This window comes from Rattus norvegicus, chromosome 11 (genome assembly GCF_021556685.1).
Source record: "Rattus norvegicus strain SHRSP/BbbUtx chromosome 11, alternate assembly SHRSP_T2T, whole genome shotgun sequence".
NCBI classification, from domain to species: Eukaryota; Metazoa; Chordata; class Mammalia; order Rodentia; family Muridae; genus Rattus; species Rattus norvegicus.
The window spans coordinates 98,417,733-98,435,789 of NC_141544.1; the positions used below are offsets into that span (position 1 = coordinate 98,417,733).

General features: G+C 43.0%; 2 protein-coding genes across 15 annotated transcripts in view; one reads left to right on the forward strand and one right to left on the reverse strand.

Annotated features, from left to right (window-relative positions):
• The first annotated feature begins 15,011 nt into the window (after window positions 1–15,011).
• On the forward strand, window positions 15,012–16,150 carry Cebpd (CCAAT/enhancer binding protein delta). Its single transcript, NM_013154.2, has one exon. It carries the CDS (start codon window positions 15,044–15,046, stop codon window positions 15,848–15,850), a length of 807 nt encoding a protein of 268 aa, NP_037286.1. The 5' UTR covers window positions 15,012–15,043; the 3' UTR covers window positions 15,851–16,150.
• A 787-nt stretch (window positions 16,151–16,937) lies between these two features.
• Spidr (scaffold protein involved in DNA repair) overlaps window positions 16,938–18,057 on the reverse strand; it is a 236,145-nt gene continuing 235,025 nt past the window's right edge. For all 14 annotated transcript variants that reach the window (XR_015632854.1, XR_015632855.1, XM_087576797.1 and 11 more), the window contains 1 exon segment: window positions 16,938–17,535. Coding sequence is in view for 12 of the 14 variants with exons in the window: in XM_087576797.1 (XP_087432923.1) it covers window positions 17,380–17,535 (156 nt within the window). In the remaining 2 variants the exon portion in view is untranslated.

Here is an 18,057-nt window from a genome sequence, read left to right on the forward strand (position 1 = left end):
CTGGCTCCCCACGATAGGATAGATAATAGAATACTTTCTCCAAGGTTGCCAAATCAAATGGATGTTGTGAATGTAGTTTTACATGATAGTTTTTATAATTGTTTGTATTATATATGGTTTATTATATAAAATAATGAGAAGGCCTCTTATCAGATTAAAAGGGAGAAATATTGGAGTGATATTTTTTGTGCACTGTGTGAAGATGTCTCTGCCCTTCTTTGCCTGTCTAAGGCACCATCTGATTGATTAAAATAAAAGGACTATGGCTTATAGCAAAAGATAGAATACTAAGGTGGGGCTTCTGATCAGAGAGGGGAACTCTGGGAAGCAGACAGTACAGTACTGGGGGCATTCGCCACTAAGACCCAGAGGAAGTTGGATGTATGAAACTGAGGAGAGGTAACCAGTCATGTGGCAAAACTTAGTCTTTTATTGAAAATAGATTTTTCATATAATATATTCTGATTGTAGTTTCCCTTTCTCCCAATTTCTCCAACATCTTCCATCTCCTCTTAGAAAACAAACAAGCGCCTAAAGAGTAAATAATAAAATAAGGTAAAAACTAGACAAAACCGTTTTGCTCTGCATTTAGGAATGGTGAAGTTTTTTTTTTTTCCTATGTTGGGTCATTTTTGTCATTTTTACGTTCAGATATGTGTCTGTTCATTGATTCACAGATGTTTTCTCATAGCTTTTAGTTTCTGCAGCTCCTTCACACTCATTCCTTTACAGTTTCATAATATGCAATGTGCCTCGATCATGGAATCCCTTACTCCCCTCCCATCCCCATCTTCCCCACTTAGCCTTTTCTTCTGTGCAACAAGGTCAGGCCTATCTCTGTATATTCTTGTAGCCCACTGAATTGAATTAGTGTTGTCTGCATGAACATGCATGGGATTATTTTCTTGTTACCAAAGGCAAGTTACCACTGGCTATCCCATTGATGAATAGGATACCCTTTTCTTAGCAACTATTAACTACCTATTCCCGAGGGGACGATACGGTGTCTTATGGTCCTGCCTTCCAGTCATGAAGGAATGTTTATAGACCTAGTCTTGTGCAGGTTGCTCCTGATACTGTGAGTTAATCAGTACAGTGGTCATGCTATAGACAGAAGATACTTTACAGCACCCCTCCATATTCCAGCTATTACGCTCTTTCTCCCCTCTTCTATGATGTTCTTGGGACTGAGAACCCAATATCACTTACTCTCAGCATTTGGTCCTATTTTGATTTTCTGCATTCAGATTTTGCTCCCTGTAAAAAGGTGCTTATCTGATGAATATTGAGAGTAACATTAACGCATACATATAGACAAGTATTTACAATTTGACACCATGTCAACAGGAATAAGTTTCTACTATTGTGAGGCACCAATTCCTTATGTAGAGAGGCCCACAAATCCAATGAGAGTGTGCTTGGTTACCTCTATAATAATAATGACTGTTGTTGGCATTTCTAGGCCCAGCCCCACAGTTACCTGGCAAAGGCCAGGTATGCCTGACTCACTATAAAAGGGACTGCTTGCCCCCTCTTTGCTCTCTTCTATCCTCTTGCTCTTGCTCCCTTACTCTTCCCCCTCTCTCTGCGTTCCCCCCTCCATGTGCTCATGGATAGCTTCTACACCTCTACCCCCCCTCACTTTCTGTCTCTACTCCCTCAACTCCCCTCCCCATACCCTAAATAAATCTGTTCTGTTCTGTTCTACTCCATACTGACTGGTACCTCAGGGGAAAGGACGTGCCTCAGCATGGACCCACAGAGACACCCTTTCCCCCACACCATACCATGCCAACACCAAACATAACCCTGGCTTCTTTCCTTTTTATAAAACACAACAACTATTGTACCAATGGGCACATCGTGCTTGACATATTGGTCTTGTAGTTCATAGGTTTACAATCAGTTAAGACCACTGGTGACTTTTCACCTTTGGTACCATGGAAGCTAACCACCACTTAGGAAGCTCTCCAACTGATTTCACTATATCCCACCACAAAAGTATTTGGGTCTTGAGCAGTAGGGTCCTTTCATTTAGTTCTGATGGGAAACCCAGAGACATGGCAATAGCCTGTTTTATTTTGGGGGAGGGGGTCTAACAAAAATCTCATTTGTCAGCTGTTGTCCTAATCCTGAGTAGAGTCCTTACCTACACTTGTATCTTGAAGTGCACCACCCTTTTTTCTTTAGTAGGCTCAGAGTTTCACTAAAATCTTTTATCTATTTGAGTTGATTTTTCTACAAGATGTCCAGTTTTTCTAGCTATTTGTTGACGATGTGTGATCTTTGTCAAAAATCAGGTAGTTTTTTTTTAAATATATGTAGGCTTATATTTTGGTCCTCTATGCTTCCTTTCTTTTCTTCCTTCCTTCCTTCCTTCCTTCCTTCCTTCTTTCTTTCTTTCCTTCTTTCTTTCTTCTCCTTTCTTTCTTTCCTTCTTTCTTTCTTCCTTCCTTCCCTTCTTTTTTCTTTCTTTCTTTTCTCTTTCACTATATCTATATAATATAGCTTGAACTTAGAAATGGATGTATCTCAATAATTCTTTTTATAATAGTTTTTTTTTTTGAGACAGAGTTTCTTTGTGTAGCCCCATCTGTCCTAGAACTTCCTTTGTAGACCAGACTGGTCTTAAACTCAAAGATCTACCTGCCTTTGCCTCCCGAGTGCTGGGATTAAAGACATGTACCACCACAGCCCAGCACCTCAAGAATTCTTATTTGCTCAGGATTTTTTTTTTTCGCTACATGCAACCTTTCATATTTAAATTTTAAAATTGATTTTTCTCTGATGCTATGAAGAATGGTCCTAGGATATCAACAAGGATTGCACTGAATCTATACATTGCTTTTGGTCATGTGGCCATCCTCACAATACCAATTCTTGTAATCCACAAACACACTTCCACCTTCTAGTGTCTCCCTCACCTTCTTTCTTCAGTGTTTTAAAGCACGGTAGGATCCCTTCATTTTCTCTGTTAGGGTTTTCCAAGGTATTTTATTATTTTTGATGCAACTGTAAATGAAATTGTTTATTCCATTCCTTTCTAGGATGTCTATCAAGGCTTCAGGAAGTAACTGATGTTCATGTGTTAATTTTGTGTCCTCCGCTTTGCTGAAAGAATTCATCAGCCCTAAGAGTTTTCTGGTGCAGTCTTTTAGGTCTCTTATATATAGAATGATGCCATCTTCAAATAAAAGATATTCCCACATCTTCCTTTCTTTTATGTAGCTCTTTGTTTCCTTTCACTTCTTCTAGTGCTCTAGGGTCAAACTCTTTATTGAACAGAGTGGAGCGAATGGACACCTTTGTCTTGTTCCTAATTTTAGTCGATGTACTTCAAGATTTTCTGTGTTAGCATGATACTGGCTGTGGGACTGTCATATTGTGCTTTTCACTTTCACATCATAGAAAAAGGAGGAACCCATTGTTGTGGGTGGGGTCCTTTTCTTCACTGCCTATGAAATGTAGTCTCTTGAGGACTTATTGGGAATAAATAAAGGGAGAGGAAGGAGAAATAACAAAGGTTAATTGAGGGTGACAATAATCATAACACTATATGTGAAATTATCAAAAAATAAGGAAATAAAGTAGAGATTAAATACAAAACAAAAATTCGGTATATAATACAGAACATGAAAGCAACAGAACATCAGAGGGTGGTAGAGAAGAAGCCAGTCATTCCCAACACAGTATGACAGCAAATACCAAGGCTATAAGGAAAGGAAGGAAGAAATATAAATTAACCAGGCAGACAAAAAAAGAAACAACAAAACCACATACAGAAAAAAACATAACCTTGAACTTAAATGGCTTTATGTCACCAATTAAAATAAACAAATTTAGGATTAGTTTAGAAAAACAAGGTCTAACATTAGCTTTTTCCAAGAAAGACACTGATGCCTTTACATCAGAAGCTAAGAGACTAATCTAGAAGTCAAACTAGGATGAAAATCAGAAAATACAAAAAAAAAAAAAACTGTTGCAGCAACTCTCAGATCTGATGTAACCTTCAAATCAAAACTAATCAGGAGAGATAAAGAGGTCCACTATATTTTGACAAAAAGGAACCAGTTCACCAACAGGACATAATGACTGTAATGAGATCCGATGCCCTCTTCTGGTACAACAGCAACATTGTACCCACATATATAAAATAAATAAAACCAGAGAGAGAGAGAGAGAGAGAGAGAGAGACAGACAGACAGACAGACAGTCAGAGAGGCTCATTTGGATCATGGTGAAAGGAATATTTGTCCATGAACCAATTTCCAGGCTTGAGCCAGTTTGCAGATCCAGAACCCCTTGAATGAAAGGACAGCCAAGTTTCCCTAAGGAAGGAACTTGATAAAACATCTAAGAATTTTTTCCTGTAATCTTCTCTCTGGTCCTTTTACATGTGTAAGTCTACACTGAGGGAAAGGAAACAGACTTTCCAGGGTCTATTGGACACTGGTTCTAAATTGGCATTAAATCCCGGAGACCCCAAGAAATATTGTGGTCCTCCATTTGAAGTAGGGGGAGGTCAGGTTATTTAATGGTGTTTTGGTTATACTGTAGTTGTACTGTAGATTGAATGGGTTCTTGAACTCATTCTGTGTTTATTTCCTAAGTTTCAGAATATATAATTGGGATGGATATACTTAGAAGTTGGAAGAATTCTTACATTGGTTCTCTGACCTGTGGACTGAGGGTTATCATGGTTGGAAAGGCTAAATGACAGACTTTAGTGTTGCCTCTGACAGGGAAAATAGTGAATCAAAAACAGTATCTCATCCCTGGAGGAATTTCAGAAATTAGTGCCACCTTCCAGGATTTAAAAATGCAGATATGCTGTATCATCACCCTTTAACTCTGCTATCTGGGCAGTTCAGAAGAGAGATCATGGACAATGAATGATAAGGACTACCTTGAAAGACACTGATGAAGAGAAATCTTCAAAATTGACAGACCTCTGGGCAGTAGACATTGTGTTTGGAAGGAGAAATAAGCAGATGGCATGGTTGTTCACTGATTCATGGGTTGTAGCCAGTGAACTGGCTGGCAGGGTAAAGACTTAGTAAAATCATGATTGGAAAATTGGTAAGAAGACATCTGTTGAAGAAACATGTGGATAGAACTCTCCAAATGGGCAAAGGATTGAAGATACTTTTGTTCTATGTAAATGTTCATCAGAAGGCGTTCAGCTGAGAAGGAGTTCACTAATTAAGTAGATAGGATGACCCATTCTGTGAACAGTCAGCCTCTTTCTTCCACCATTCCTATCATTGTTCAATGGCCCATGAACAAAGTGTCCGTGTGGCAGGAAAGGGAGTTATGCATGGGCTCGATGACATGGATTTCCACTCAGCAAGGTTGATGTGGCTACAGCTGCTGCTGAGTGTTGGGTCTGACAACAGAAAAGATTAACACCGAGACCCTGTATGGTAGCATTGGCAGGAGTTACCTGCCTTCTCTCAGGTTGACAACCTTATGCTCCCTGAAAATGCTTTGACCTTATTGAAGTAGATATTCTGATTACAGAATTGTCTTTTCCTCCATGTAATGTTTCTGCTAAAACTAACACATGTGCACTTATTGCATGTGTTATCCACCATCATGGTATTCCACATAGCATTGCTTCTGACCAAGGAACCCTCTTCACAGCCAGGCATGTGTGACAGACAGACCATGCTCATGGAATCCATTGGTCTTACCATGCTCTGCACCATCAGGAAGCAACTGGCCTAATAGAAAGATGAAATAAAAATGGCTTTTAAAGATACAGTTACAACGCCAACTAGAAGGCTGGGGCAGGGTTCCCAGAAGACAGTATACACTTTAAACCAGCATTCAATGCATAGTACAGTTTCTCCTGTAGTCAGGATCCATGGGTCCAGGATAAAAGAGTAGATGATAGTTCCATTCACTATCACCCCTAGAGACCCTCTAGAAAATTTCCTGTTTCTTGTTCCCTTAAGTTCTTCTGGCCTAGAAGTTTAGGTTCCAGGGGGAAACGTTCCTTCCAGAAAATACAACAAACATTCCACTGGAATGAAAGCTGAGACTTTTCTCCGGCCTCTTTGGGCTTCTGATGCTCATAAGCCAACAGGCTAAGAAAGGAATAACAGTGTTATGGAGGGACTGACACAGATTACCAAGGGGAAATTGAGTAGCTTCTCCACACACAGGTAAGAAAGATTATGTCTGGAGTGCAGGAGTGCCTACAGGGAGCCTGCAGTTGCTACCATGTACTGTGATTAAAGTCAGTGGAGAACTACAACAGCTTAATCCAGGCAGGATAGCAAAGGGCACAGATCCATCAGGAATGGATGTATAGGTCACTTCTCTAGGATTAGACCTGCTGAGGTACTTGCCGAGGAAATACAGAATGGGTAGTAGAGGAAAGTGGTTATAAATACTAGCTAAGGCTATGTGACAGTTGCAGGAATGAGAATTATAAATGACATGAGTGTTTCTGCTGTATTCTGTTAATAATGTGTTTATGCAGATAGTTTTCTCATTTCAACTTCTTTGTCATGTGCTGTAGCATCAACTAAGAGAATATTAGTGATTAGCAAATTTAAGCTGATATATTAAAAGAATATCCCTTAAGGGACATGGCAATATATTTTAAAATTTTATAATACATTTGTGATTATATGTGAGATAGTTATATTAAGCTAGGCATAATTATGACTTGGTTATTGTTTCATTTTTAAATTAACCACAGCATAAGGAGATAATGTGTGTCAAGTCGATAAGAGGTGGACTTGTGATGGCTGTTGTTGGTTGTGAACTTGACTACATCTGGAATTAACTAAAACCCAAATGTGACTGGGCACACCTGTGAGAATTTTTTTTTTCTTAATTGGATCGTTTAAAATGGGAAGATCTACTTCTAATCTAGATCTTTTTGAGGTGGGAAGACCCACTTCTTATTTGGCCATATAATCTCCTGGAAGACTATACAAAGGACATGGAAAAGAGACGCTTTCTCTTTTTTCTGCTTTCTCCCATCCTCATTGGCAAGCCCATTCCTTCACTGGTAGTCGAGTCTGCTACTTTGGGATTCTGGTTTATACTGAAGATCGGCTGAGATATCCAGCCTTGTGGACTGAACAATTACTGGATTCTTGGATTTTGGGGCATTCTGTACATAAGGCAGCTATCGATTAGCAGCAAGTAAGTTATTATAATAACCCTGGCTAATACAATATATATCATCAATATCTCCAATGAAAATGGCAAATTGAGCCATATTTATAGGATTAAATCTGATATCAATCACTAAAGCTGTTGTAATCTCCACACTTCTTTCTTTCCCTTTTAGACAAAATTGAACATTTTAATGAAGTAGAAAGTTAAGATCACAAAGGCTACACTTTCTGAACTTCTTTCAATAGGTTTTCCAATATCTTCAGTTTGCCGGGTATAGTCTGATTCAATTTTAGAGATCGTCAATTTTAGAAATATCCTCTTTTGCATACAAAATTCATGATGCCACTGTTTTTAATGGCTGAATAGTATTCCATTGTGGAAATGAACCATATTTTATATATCCATTCTTCAGTGGAAGGTTGCTTCCAGCAGGCAAATTGATGAAACTGGAAAATATCCTGAGTGAGGTAACCCAGACCAAAAAGGATATGCATGCTATGTACTCACTGATAAGTGGATATTAGCCAAAAAGTACAGAATACCTAGGATACATCCATAGACCCTAAGACATTAAACAAGAAGGCAGGCCCAAGTGAGGATTCCCGAATCTCACTTAGAAGGGGGAACAAAATAGTCATGGGAGGCAGAGGGAGAGAGGGACCTTGGTGGGAGAAAAGAGGGGAAGGGAGAAGGGGGACAGGAATCAGTATGGGGGAAGACAGGAAAGAATCCCAGAGGGCCAGGAGAATGAATGGAAATATGCTCATGCCAGGGCTTGGCGATGGGGGTGGGGGGAGCCTCTAGAAAGTCCCAGAGACGGGGACGGGGGAGGCTCCCAGGACTCAATGTGGGTGAATTTAGCTGAACTGTCCAACAGTGGAGAGATGGACCCTGAAGAAACCACCTCCAGGAGATAGACAAGGTCCCCAGTGGAGGGATGGGGGCACCAACCAATGTTGTGCCTAGCATGCGTGTCCTCTGAGAGTCTCTACCAGTAGCTGACTGAGACAGATGAAAATACTCACAGTCAAGGATTGGACTGAGGTCAGGGACCTCTATGGCAGAGTTAGGGAAACCTAACTCTAAGGATTGAAAGAACTAAAGGGGATGGCAACCCCATAGGAAGATCAACAGTGTCAACCAACTTGGACCCTTGGGAGCTCCCAGAGACTAAGGCATCAACCAAAGAGCATACATAGGCTGGTCCAGTGTCCCTGGCAAATATGTAGCAGAGGATGGCTTTGTCTGGCCTCAGTGGGAGAGGATTCCCTTATCCTGTAGAGACTTGATGCCTCAGGGAAAGGGGATGGAAGGGAGGGCACCCTCTCAGAGATGAAGAAAAAGGGGAATGGGGGAAAGAGCTCTTTGAGGGGGATCCCAGGAGGGAGGCAACTTTTGGGATGTTAATAAATAAAATATTGATTATTAATAAAAAATCTCTAGAAAAAAAGAAATGTTCTCTTTCAGGGCATCTTACAACTATTATATGGTCCACACATTGATCTCCTCACCAATGGACTCTTCACCAGTACATGGCTTAATATTAAATGTGCTAAGTACCAATAGCTAGTTCTACAGTGCAATTATAAAATGCAACTTAAAGATAATTTGGTTGTTTAGGACCCAGCTCGGTGGATAAAAGTGATTGGGGTGAAAATCTGACAAATTGAGTTCTTTCTCTGAATAAAAAAGCCAAATGCAATAGTGAAGAAGTTAAAATTATTTTTATCAAAAGCAGTTAGCCTGGCAAGGATTTACATTTCCTGAACCCTCCCCTTTACACCAGTTAGCAAATCACACTAGATTGTCTGAGGACCAGGCAGGCCACTGCTTACCGCTGGAACACGCTACAGAAAGGACCCTGCTCAGACATTTACTTCCTTTTTGTGTGTTCACAAGAGCAGACTGTGTAGCAACTTGGGCATTTGTCTCAGATTTCAAATCCATCATGAGAGAGGAAGAAGGCTATTTAGGAGAGAGCAGTGCAGAAAAAAAAGGAGAAAAAGAAAAGGGGGGAGGCAGCTTTACCCAAATTATAGAGAGACAAGTTTCAGAGAGAACAAGCTAGACACAGGTGAAGACAGAACAAGCCAGAGAATGAGAGGGAGCTACAGAATTAGAACCTATTGTTAAAGTTAGTATGAGGGCAAACAGAGTAATCCAAGAGAAGGGGAGGGGGGAAGGGAAAGGGGGAGGGGAGGGGAAAGGGAGGGGGAGGGGAAGGAGGAGATTGCATAAGTCAGCTTGGAGTGGAATTTGAACCAGAACAGCTGATTCAGCCAACCAGAGATTGGAAAGGACAAGAAGGGGTGAGCTTCTTCAGCAGCAAGTCTCAGAGGCTGAACACATTCTAGATTAGAATGTTTGGAGGCTGGAAGCTTCCAGGACTAGGCCTGGGTTAGCAGATGGAGGCAGTAAGCCTTCAAGATGACAATTACTAGAGGAGAATAAGAGTTACATTTACACCAAAATGGCGCTATGGATTCCTTTCCATCAACAACTTGTGCCTAGGAGCTGAGTGGAGATCGAAGCAAGGTCTAGGTGACAGTGCTGAGAACCCATAGTTACCCTTTGGGCACTAAGACATAGACTCATCTTTCTTGTATTGAGATCATGAGATTTCTTCTTGTTTCTTTGCCTTGATATTTTTGGGCCTACATGCTAACCTAAGTGGGGCGACAATTTAAAGGTTCACGTTTAATCTGCAAGATGCATGACTCTCACAGAGACTTATTATGTTCAGATGAAGAATGGGTTCATTTATCATGGAGCTGAGTTCACCATACACAAAGCTAGAGGACAACTTCGTAGAGCTGATTTTCCCTCTCTACCTATTTACAGGCCACAGACTTGGCAACAAGAATTTTAAGTACTGAGGCATGTTACCATCCCTCATGGCTTCCCAGAGCCTGGGGCGTCCCACTCTGACATTGCTCCTATTATATTCCTTTAACTTTCTATTTTGCATTCATAAAAAGAATGTAATATGCTTCAGGCATGGGTTCTAATAACATCTCACTTTTATTAATATATGAAAAATAATGTAAAAGTATGGAAATATTATTTGGGGCATAAGATCCACTGGGTCAAACAGCTCTGCTTTCTCATCTGGGTATGCAGCTAGTTAAATTCTAGGCACAGGAGTATATGCTTTTAAAATTTTTCTTTCTTTCCCTTTTAAATAGATTCTTTTTTCTTTTTCTTTTTTTCTCTTTTTTCTTTTTTTCGGAGCTGGGGACCGAACCCAAGGCCTTGCACTTGCTAGGCAAGCGCTCTACCACTGAGCTAAATCCCCAACCCCTTAAATAGATTCTTTATATATTCACTATATCCTGATTACACTTTTCCATCCCTCCACTCCTTCCAGTTCCTCTCACATCCCATTTAATCCTCCCATCTGGGTCCATTAGGAAAGAGCAGGCTTCTAAGAGACACTAGCAAGACATAACAAAATAAAATATGATAAAACAAACTCCATCTCATTAAAGTTGGACAAGGCAAAACAAGAGAAGGAAAACAGCCCAAGAGAAGACTCAGGAATCACAAATGTTGTTCACACACTCAGGAGCCCCCAACTGGAAGCTGTATTATATGCATAGATGACCTGGTGCCGGTCTGTGCATGTCCTGCTGCTTGGTCTCTGTGAGTTCATATGACCTTTACTTTGTTGATTTAGAGGGCCTTGGTTTCCAGATGTTCTCTATCTCCTCTGGCTCTAACACTTTTTTTTCTGCCTCATCTTCCTTCATGTTCTCTGAGCTTTAAGGGGAGGAATTTCAGAGACATCCCATTTAGATATGGGTGTTCTAAGGTCTCTCTCTGTCTCTCTGTCTCTCTGTACTCTCTCTCTCTCTCTCTCTCTCTCTCTCTCTCTCTCTCTCTCTCTCTGTGTGTGTGTGTGTGTGTGATATTTGGTGTGGGTATCTGTATTTATTCCTATCTGCTGCAGGAGAAAACTTGATGATGGCTGAATAAAAGGCATTGATCTATAAGTATAGAGATATTAAGAGTCATTTCACTACCTATTTTTTTAAAGACCAGTAGTATTTGTCTGTACTCTAGGTGTCTACTTCTAGTTCTCGGTCACCTGAGCAATGTCAAGTGTGGATTCCATTTCATGAAGCGGGCCTCAACTCACATCAGACATTGGTTGGCCAACCACACAAGCTTTGTGTCACCAGTGCCCTAGCAGATCTGTGGCAGGACAGTATTGTAGAAGAAAGGTTTTGTGACTGATTTGCCATATATGTTTCTCTTTCGGTAGCCTGCAGAGTGTCTGCTTGTGTCACAGACACTAAAACATACAGGTGAAGGTTCTATAAGTAACAGCTTAACCTCTCCGTATTCAATGAGTTGTGCAGATATTGTCTACAACAATGAGGACTTGCTGTCAGTTTGTCTTGGCATCAGCCTGGGTTATTTGGGGATTTCTATGGGACCCCTTTGGCTAAGAACTCAAATGGATGTAACCCAGTTCCAGTACTGGAAGCTTTTTTTGGTGACAAGAGATGGCCAGTGAGGACTCTGTCTCCTCAGTTATTTGGAGAGTTCATTTGGACCACTTCCATATGTTTTAGGACGTTTCCACTGTACTAGGTTTCCATATTATGTCAAATGCCCCTCAATTCTAGCTGTTTCTCCCTATATTCCCTCCCTCAACCCTATCTCCCCTCAGCATCTGATCCTCCTGATCCAGTACAAGGCAAACCAGCAGAAGTAAAAGAGCCCAAGGAAAGGTATAAGAATCAGAAACCACCTTGTTAGCACAGGAATCCCATAAGAGTACTAAACTGAAAGCCATAATATGTATAAAGAGGACCTGGTTCAGACCCACAAAACCTATTCTATTTTCCCCTCCTAAGGAGAGTTATGTGTCACCCTGTTCCCATACTCTAGACCAATAGATTGTAGCTTGATATCATTTACTTACTTGCTAATACCCACATATAAATGAATACATTATTCTAGATCTGGGTTACCTGACTCAGTATGATTTTTCTCCCCTAGTTCCTTCCATTTGCCTGCAAATTTCATGCCATTATCTTTTAGACAGTTGAGTAATACCTTTGTGTAAATGTACCTCATTTTCTTTATCTAATCTTCTGTTGAGGAACATTTATGTACTTCCCAATTTCTAGTTATTGTGAATTGAGTAGCAATGAACATAGTTGAGCAAACAAGTGTTTTTGTGGTACAAGTGTCCTTTCAGTATAGGCCCAAGAGTGGTATAGTTGGATCTTTATGTAGATCGACTCCCATTTTTCTAAGAAACTGATTCCCATAGTAGTTGTACAAGTTTGCACTCCCATCAGCAATGGAGGAGTGTTCCCTTTATTCTACATCCTGGCCAGCATGCGCTGTCACTTATGTTATTGATCTCAGCCATTCTGACAGGTATAAGATGAAATTTCAAAGTAGTTTTGATTTACATTTCCATGATGTCTAAGAATGTTTGAATATTTCGATAAACGTTCTGCAGATATTCTGGATTTCTTCTTTTGAGAATTATGTTTAGATCCGTACACATTTTTCATTGGATTATTTAGTTTCTAGATATCTAGTTTCTTGAGTTCTTGATATATTTTGGATATTAGTCCTCTAGTAGATGGTAAGATTTTAAATCTTATATTGAATATGCATGGAGAAAGCGAACAGCCTGTCTTGTTCTCGATTTTTTTTTTTTTTTTTTTTTTGGAATTGTGCTGAGTTTCTTTCCATTAAGTTGATGGCCTTCACTTCTTGGATGCTGGGAAGTTTTACTTCTTTTCCAGCTTGATTTCATATTTCATTTTACCTAGAACTACCCAGAAATGTTTCAGAGTATTTATACATATTTGATGGAATATACATATTCCATCTAGAGAACTGTTCTGGTACGGAGTGAAATATACAAACAGGATCTCCTGGAGATTGGTTTGTTAGACTGATCTTCCAAGTCTGACAGTGCTCCACGACTCTAAGACAACACTGCTAGTTTTCTGAATTTTTAAACACCAAGGTTTCCAGAATGCCCACATGGACTGGGAATCATTGGATTCTCCACTATGTTCCACATGTGAGGGTGCTGAGGACAACTATTCTAGCTCGAAGGCTTTTGACAGATGTGCCGAGGAGAGCTTAAAATGCACACCTGGATGCTGTGTTTCTCGCAGGAACAAAGCACGGAAGTGTTCATATTCACCTTGAGTAAGTCCCCCATGACGCTAGGAAAGCCCTTGAGATAGGAGCGGTGTGTGGAACACTCATGAAAGGATTACAAATGACTGTCATAGGAGCTAAACTTTGTTATTTTTAAAGGGTCTTTGATAGCTCTCAACTGTCACAATACATTCATACTTTGTTGTTCTGCCATGCTGCCTTTCTCTGTCTCTGGTAAATGGAAAATTAAGCACAGGTCGGCAGGTTTCTGAACACAGACTCCACAGAGCTTTCAGGTGCAGCCCAACGGTGCCCACAGGTACCCACAGGTACCCACGGTGGCCAAACCTTCTGAGTTTCTAATTGGCCCCACTGTCTTGTAAGCACAGCTTCATTTTCATAAATGTAGTGAATGGACCCAGGAATCAAAAACAGCAGGTTGTCTCACTTGAAAACGGCCTTTCAGAGGGATAAACACGTGTTCCTTAATCGTGCTTCTCTGGCATCCAGGGCTAAGAACCAAAAACTTTCTCCCAGGGTTTTCCTGTGCATGTACATGAACTCACATGTGCGATGGCTTTAACCTCAGAGGTAATTAGTTAAAATATCAACATCAATTATATCAATTATAAAATTCCAAAGCTGTGTTTACCTTTCTTTCAGAAAAGCCATTAGATATTCCACAGCCCATCATTAGGATTTTCCTCGGGAATTGAAGTCAGGACCTAGGCTGCTCTGTAAATCAGCCGATGTTGGTCAAAACACCTGGTGAATCGGAAAGAGTTGGAGGAATATGAGGGACACATCTGATTTTGGACAGATTATTTTCTTGACTTTTGCATGTTTGAGACAGGCCGTCAGGCACTTGAACTCTTGGGATTCAACTACCCATCCAGTCTCAGGTCTGAGTAGCTGGAGTTGAAATTTCTCTTCATCTTTTCAAGAAATTTGAAGAGCTGGCAACTTAATACCCCTTTATGAGTATTGATGTAAATCTCAGTTTTCTCTCAGCCAGCCACATTTACTTTAAATAGCATCTCTTTTGGGTATACTTAGCAAGGAAAAGAAACAGCAAGATGCTATGCTACCACCAGGTGGCACAGCTTTAATAACCTGAAGAGTTACCGGAGCACCCAAGACCGCTGTCAGGTGCGGAGAAACGCACCGCGCGGTTAGGGTGGCGGTCTCTCTTCCGTCGACTTTGTGGTCAGCGGAGAGCCCCGTCGATCTGTCTGTCCATCGGGCTGTGTTGCTGAACCTAACCTCGATGGCAGCTGGGCCTCAGCACCCCGAGAAATGTGGCTGGAGCGGGTTCGAATTTCCGGAGACTCACGCTGGCAGTGCTCGTTCTTGACCGGCGGGGACTGAGGCCCAGGTCCACGAACCACGGTTCACTCCTTCTGGCCCCGAGGCGGAGGCGCCAAGACAGAAGCCATGGACTCGGGCTGCCCAGCCCTGTCCCAGTTCCGCTTTTGCGATGACTGAAGGCGTCCCGCTTAGCGCGCGTCGGGGCCAAATCCAGATTTTCATTTCGCTCCAGGCTCAGACCGCTAAGTAGGTCCAAACCGCACAAACAGGAAGGAGGGAAGGCCAAGAGTGCGGGCAGAGGGCGGGTCGTTCCCAGCAGCACCCCGGTCCCTCCCTGCTCGGGTCCCCGACCCTCTGGGGCCGGGGCGGGGCGTGCGCGTCAGCTGGGGCTAGAAAAGGCGGCGGTCCGTCCCGGCGAGGTGACAGCCCAACTTGGACGCCAGGCCCAGCCGACGCCGCCATGAGCGCCGCTCTTTTCAGCCTAGACAGCCCAGCACGCGGCGCACCCTGGCCCACAGAGCCCGCGGCCTTCTACGAGCCAGGCAGGGTGGGCAAGCCAGGACGAGGGCCGGAGCCTGGGGATCTGGGGGAGCCGGGCTCCACGACCCCTGCCATGTATGACGACGAGAGCGCCATCGACTTCAGCGCCTACATTGATTCCATGGCTGCCGTGCCCACCCTAGAGTTGTGCCACGACGAGATCTTCGCCGACCTCTTCAACAGCAATCACAAAGCGGCCGGCGCGGGCAGCCTGGAGCTGCTGCAGGGCGGCCCTACGCGACCCCCGGGTGTGGGGTCAATCGCCAGGGGCCCGCTGAAGCGCGAACCCGACTGGGGCGACGGCGACGCGCCGGGCTCCCTGCTGCCGGCGCAAGTGGCAGTGTGCGCGCAGACAGTGGTGAGCTTGGCGGCCGCGGCACAGCCCACACCACCCACTTCGCCCGAGCCTCCTCGAGGCAGCCCTGGACCGAGCCTTGCGCCTGGCCCCGTCCGAGAGAAGGGCGCCGGCAAGAGGGGTCCGGACCGGGGCAGCCCTGAGTACCGGCAGCGACGCGAGCGCAACAACATCGCTGTGCGCAAGAGCCGGGACAAGGCCAAGCGCCGCAACCAGGAGATGCAGCAGAAGCTGGTGGAGCTGTCGGCCGAGAACGAGAAGCTGCATCAGCGTGTGGAGCAGCTCACCCGGGACCTGGCCAGCCTCCGGCAGTTCTTCAAAGAGCTGCCCAGCCCGCCTTTCCTGCCGCCCACCGGCACCGACTGCCGGTAACGCGCGGTGTGGGCCTTAGAGACTCCGAACGACCGATACCTCAGACCCCGACGGCGGGGAGCAGACGCCGCCCGAATTGCTACAGTTTCTTGGGCACTGGACTGCGAGAGAAGCTATATGAATCCCCCTTAAATTATTTTTTTATAATGGTAGCGTTTTCTACGTCTTATTACCATTGCAGCTAAGGTACATTGTAGAAAAGACTTTTCCGACAGACTTTTGTAGATAAGAGGAAGAGACTGCGCATGCTTTTTATATTCATTTTTACAGTATTTGTAAGAATAAAGAAGCATTTAAATTGCTGCAGCTTCCTATATTCAGTCTCTCCCGCACACAACATATTGGGACCTCACCAGGGAAAAGCAAGCACCTGGGAGCCACAGGACCAGGTGCGTTGCCCACATGGGGTAAGGAGATGGACGAGTTTCCTTTTGCTGTATACTCCGTGCGGAAGGAACATGGGAGGGCATGACTACTCCGCGTAGGTGGAAGGTGTTATCCCAGAGTATGCTATGCTGACCTGGGCCAGAGAACGGCTGGCCTAACTTTTAGGTGGTTGCTGAAGGGTGAGAGGGTGGAAGAGAGCTGAGACTCCGAAACTTGATCCCTCCTTGCTTTTACTTTCCTCAACCTAGGGACATGTAGATTTTAAAATGTGCACCAGGACAAATTAATATCATAGTATACAAAGAGGGCAGCTCCAAGTGCCAGTAATTGTAATGTTAGCAGGCTCAATCCCCACCCCTACCTCCCAAAGTTTATGCCTTTTTCCTTAAGAATACTGGGTGTTCCAAACCCTTCCCTGGTCTGCACAGCCTGTTGCAGTACAGAAGAAAACACAAAACCTCCAAGGTCCAAATATGTAGTTGCTTTGCTTTGTAATTCAAATCCCTGCCTAAAGCAGGCTTGTGGATTGCTGTGAGTCTGTGATCTTTGCCCTCTGCAGTTCTTCAGGGTCTCTGACAGGTGTGTAGTGGAGTAAGGTACAGAAATGTGTTTTATACAGCTATCGTCACACCCAGCTCACCTACAGTGGACAGGTGACAGTGCCACCTCTGGCAGTTCCTAGACCACTAAAACCACAAAGTGTTGGACATTTATTTATTGTTAACAGAACAGTAATATCTCAACATGAGATATTGGTTGAAGCTTTACAGAATAGTCTTAAGAGAATATTAAATACTGCAAAGAAAACCACATACATATTGCTAATTGTAAACAGTTTAAACTACAACAAAGCACATTTCCTAATAGATCAATAACAATGCCTAAGCAGCACAAAATGAAGACAAAGAAGACAGGAGAAACACTCAAAGAAATGTCCTCAAATTTGTAGGAAGGTAAAGTAGAAAAAAAGATCGAACAGAGGTATTTTGAATTTTAATTTACAAAATATCCTCTTTACCAGAAAAAAAAAAAAAGGAAAGAAAAGAAACGCACTAAACTTAAAACTATAAAAACACTACAGAGTTAACCCGATTCGGATTCCCCAGATCAAGTCCCTGGCCTCACTGCCAAGGGCGCAGATGTCAGGGAGGAGGAGGCGGAGCAGCAGTGGCTCCCGCTGTACTCAGAAGCTCAATCTCTTCCAGAGTGATGCAGCTGGTCTGCTGTGTAGTGACGGACTGGACAAAGCAGAGTAACGGTCCCATCTCCTTCCCAAGGATGTTCTCTACTTCATAATTCTGCAGTGATAGAAGCATTCTGGTTAACATAAACAGTCCTGGATTCCTGGACAGTCTGTTCCCAACAACAAAGCCACAGCCAGGACAAAGGCCCTTCCTTCCATAAGCTCCAGCCTTCCATCCAGTGGGAAGGCTGGGGGTGTGGATTATAAAAATCCCCTTTATTATATAGCAAATGAATGAACCACTTTATTATGACAGTTGAGTCTTGTTGTTTTTAGTGGCTGCCAGGATAAACTGGCCTAGGACAGGATTTGGAAGACAATATGCAGAGGAAGTGCTGTTCTTCCATGGGGGATGGGCCTTTGGCTTGCATATGTCTCCCACTTCCGTTGGGGACACTTCCCCAATCTAGCAACACTTCTGGTCAAAGGATTTCCTGGTGCTTGCCCCAAACTTCCCTCTTCAATTGGATTCTATTTCTTCTTGAGTTACATTGGGGTAAACATTTCTTTTTGTGCTGTGGTGATGTGACTGGAGGTTTTATCCACATAGTTAATCTTGGGAGAATTTCATCTCTAG

Excerpts from the sequence above, each read along its gene's own strand:
- Cebpd (NM_013154.2), top strand. The coding sequence starts at position 15,044 with ATGAGCGCCGCTCTTTTCAGCCTAGACAGCCCAGCACGCGGCGCACCC.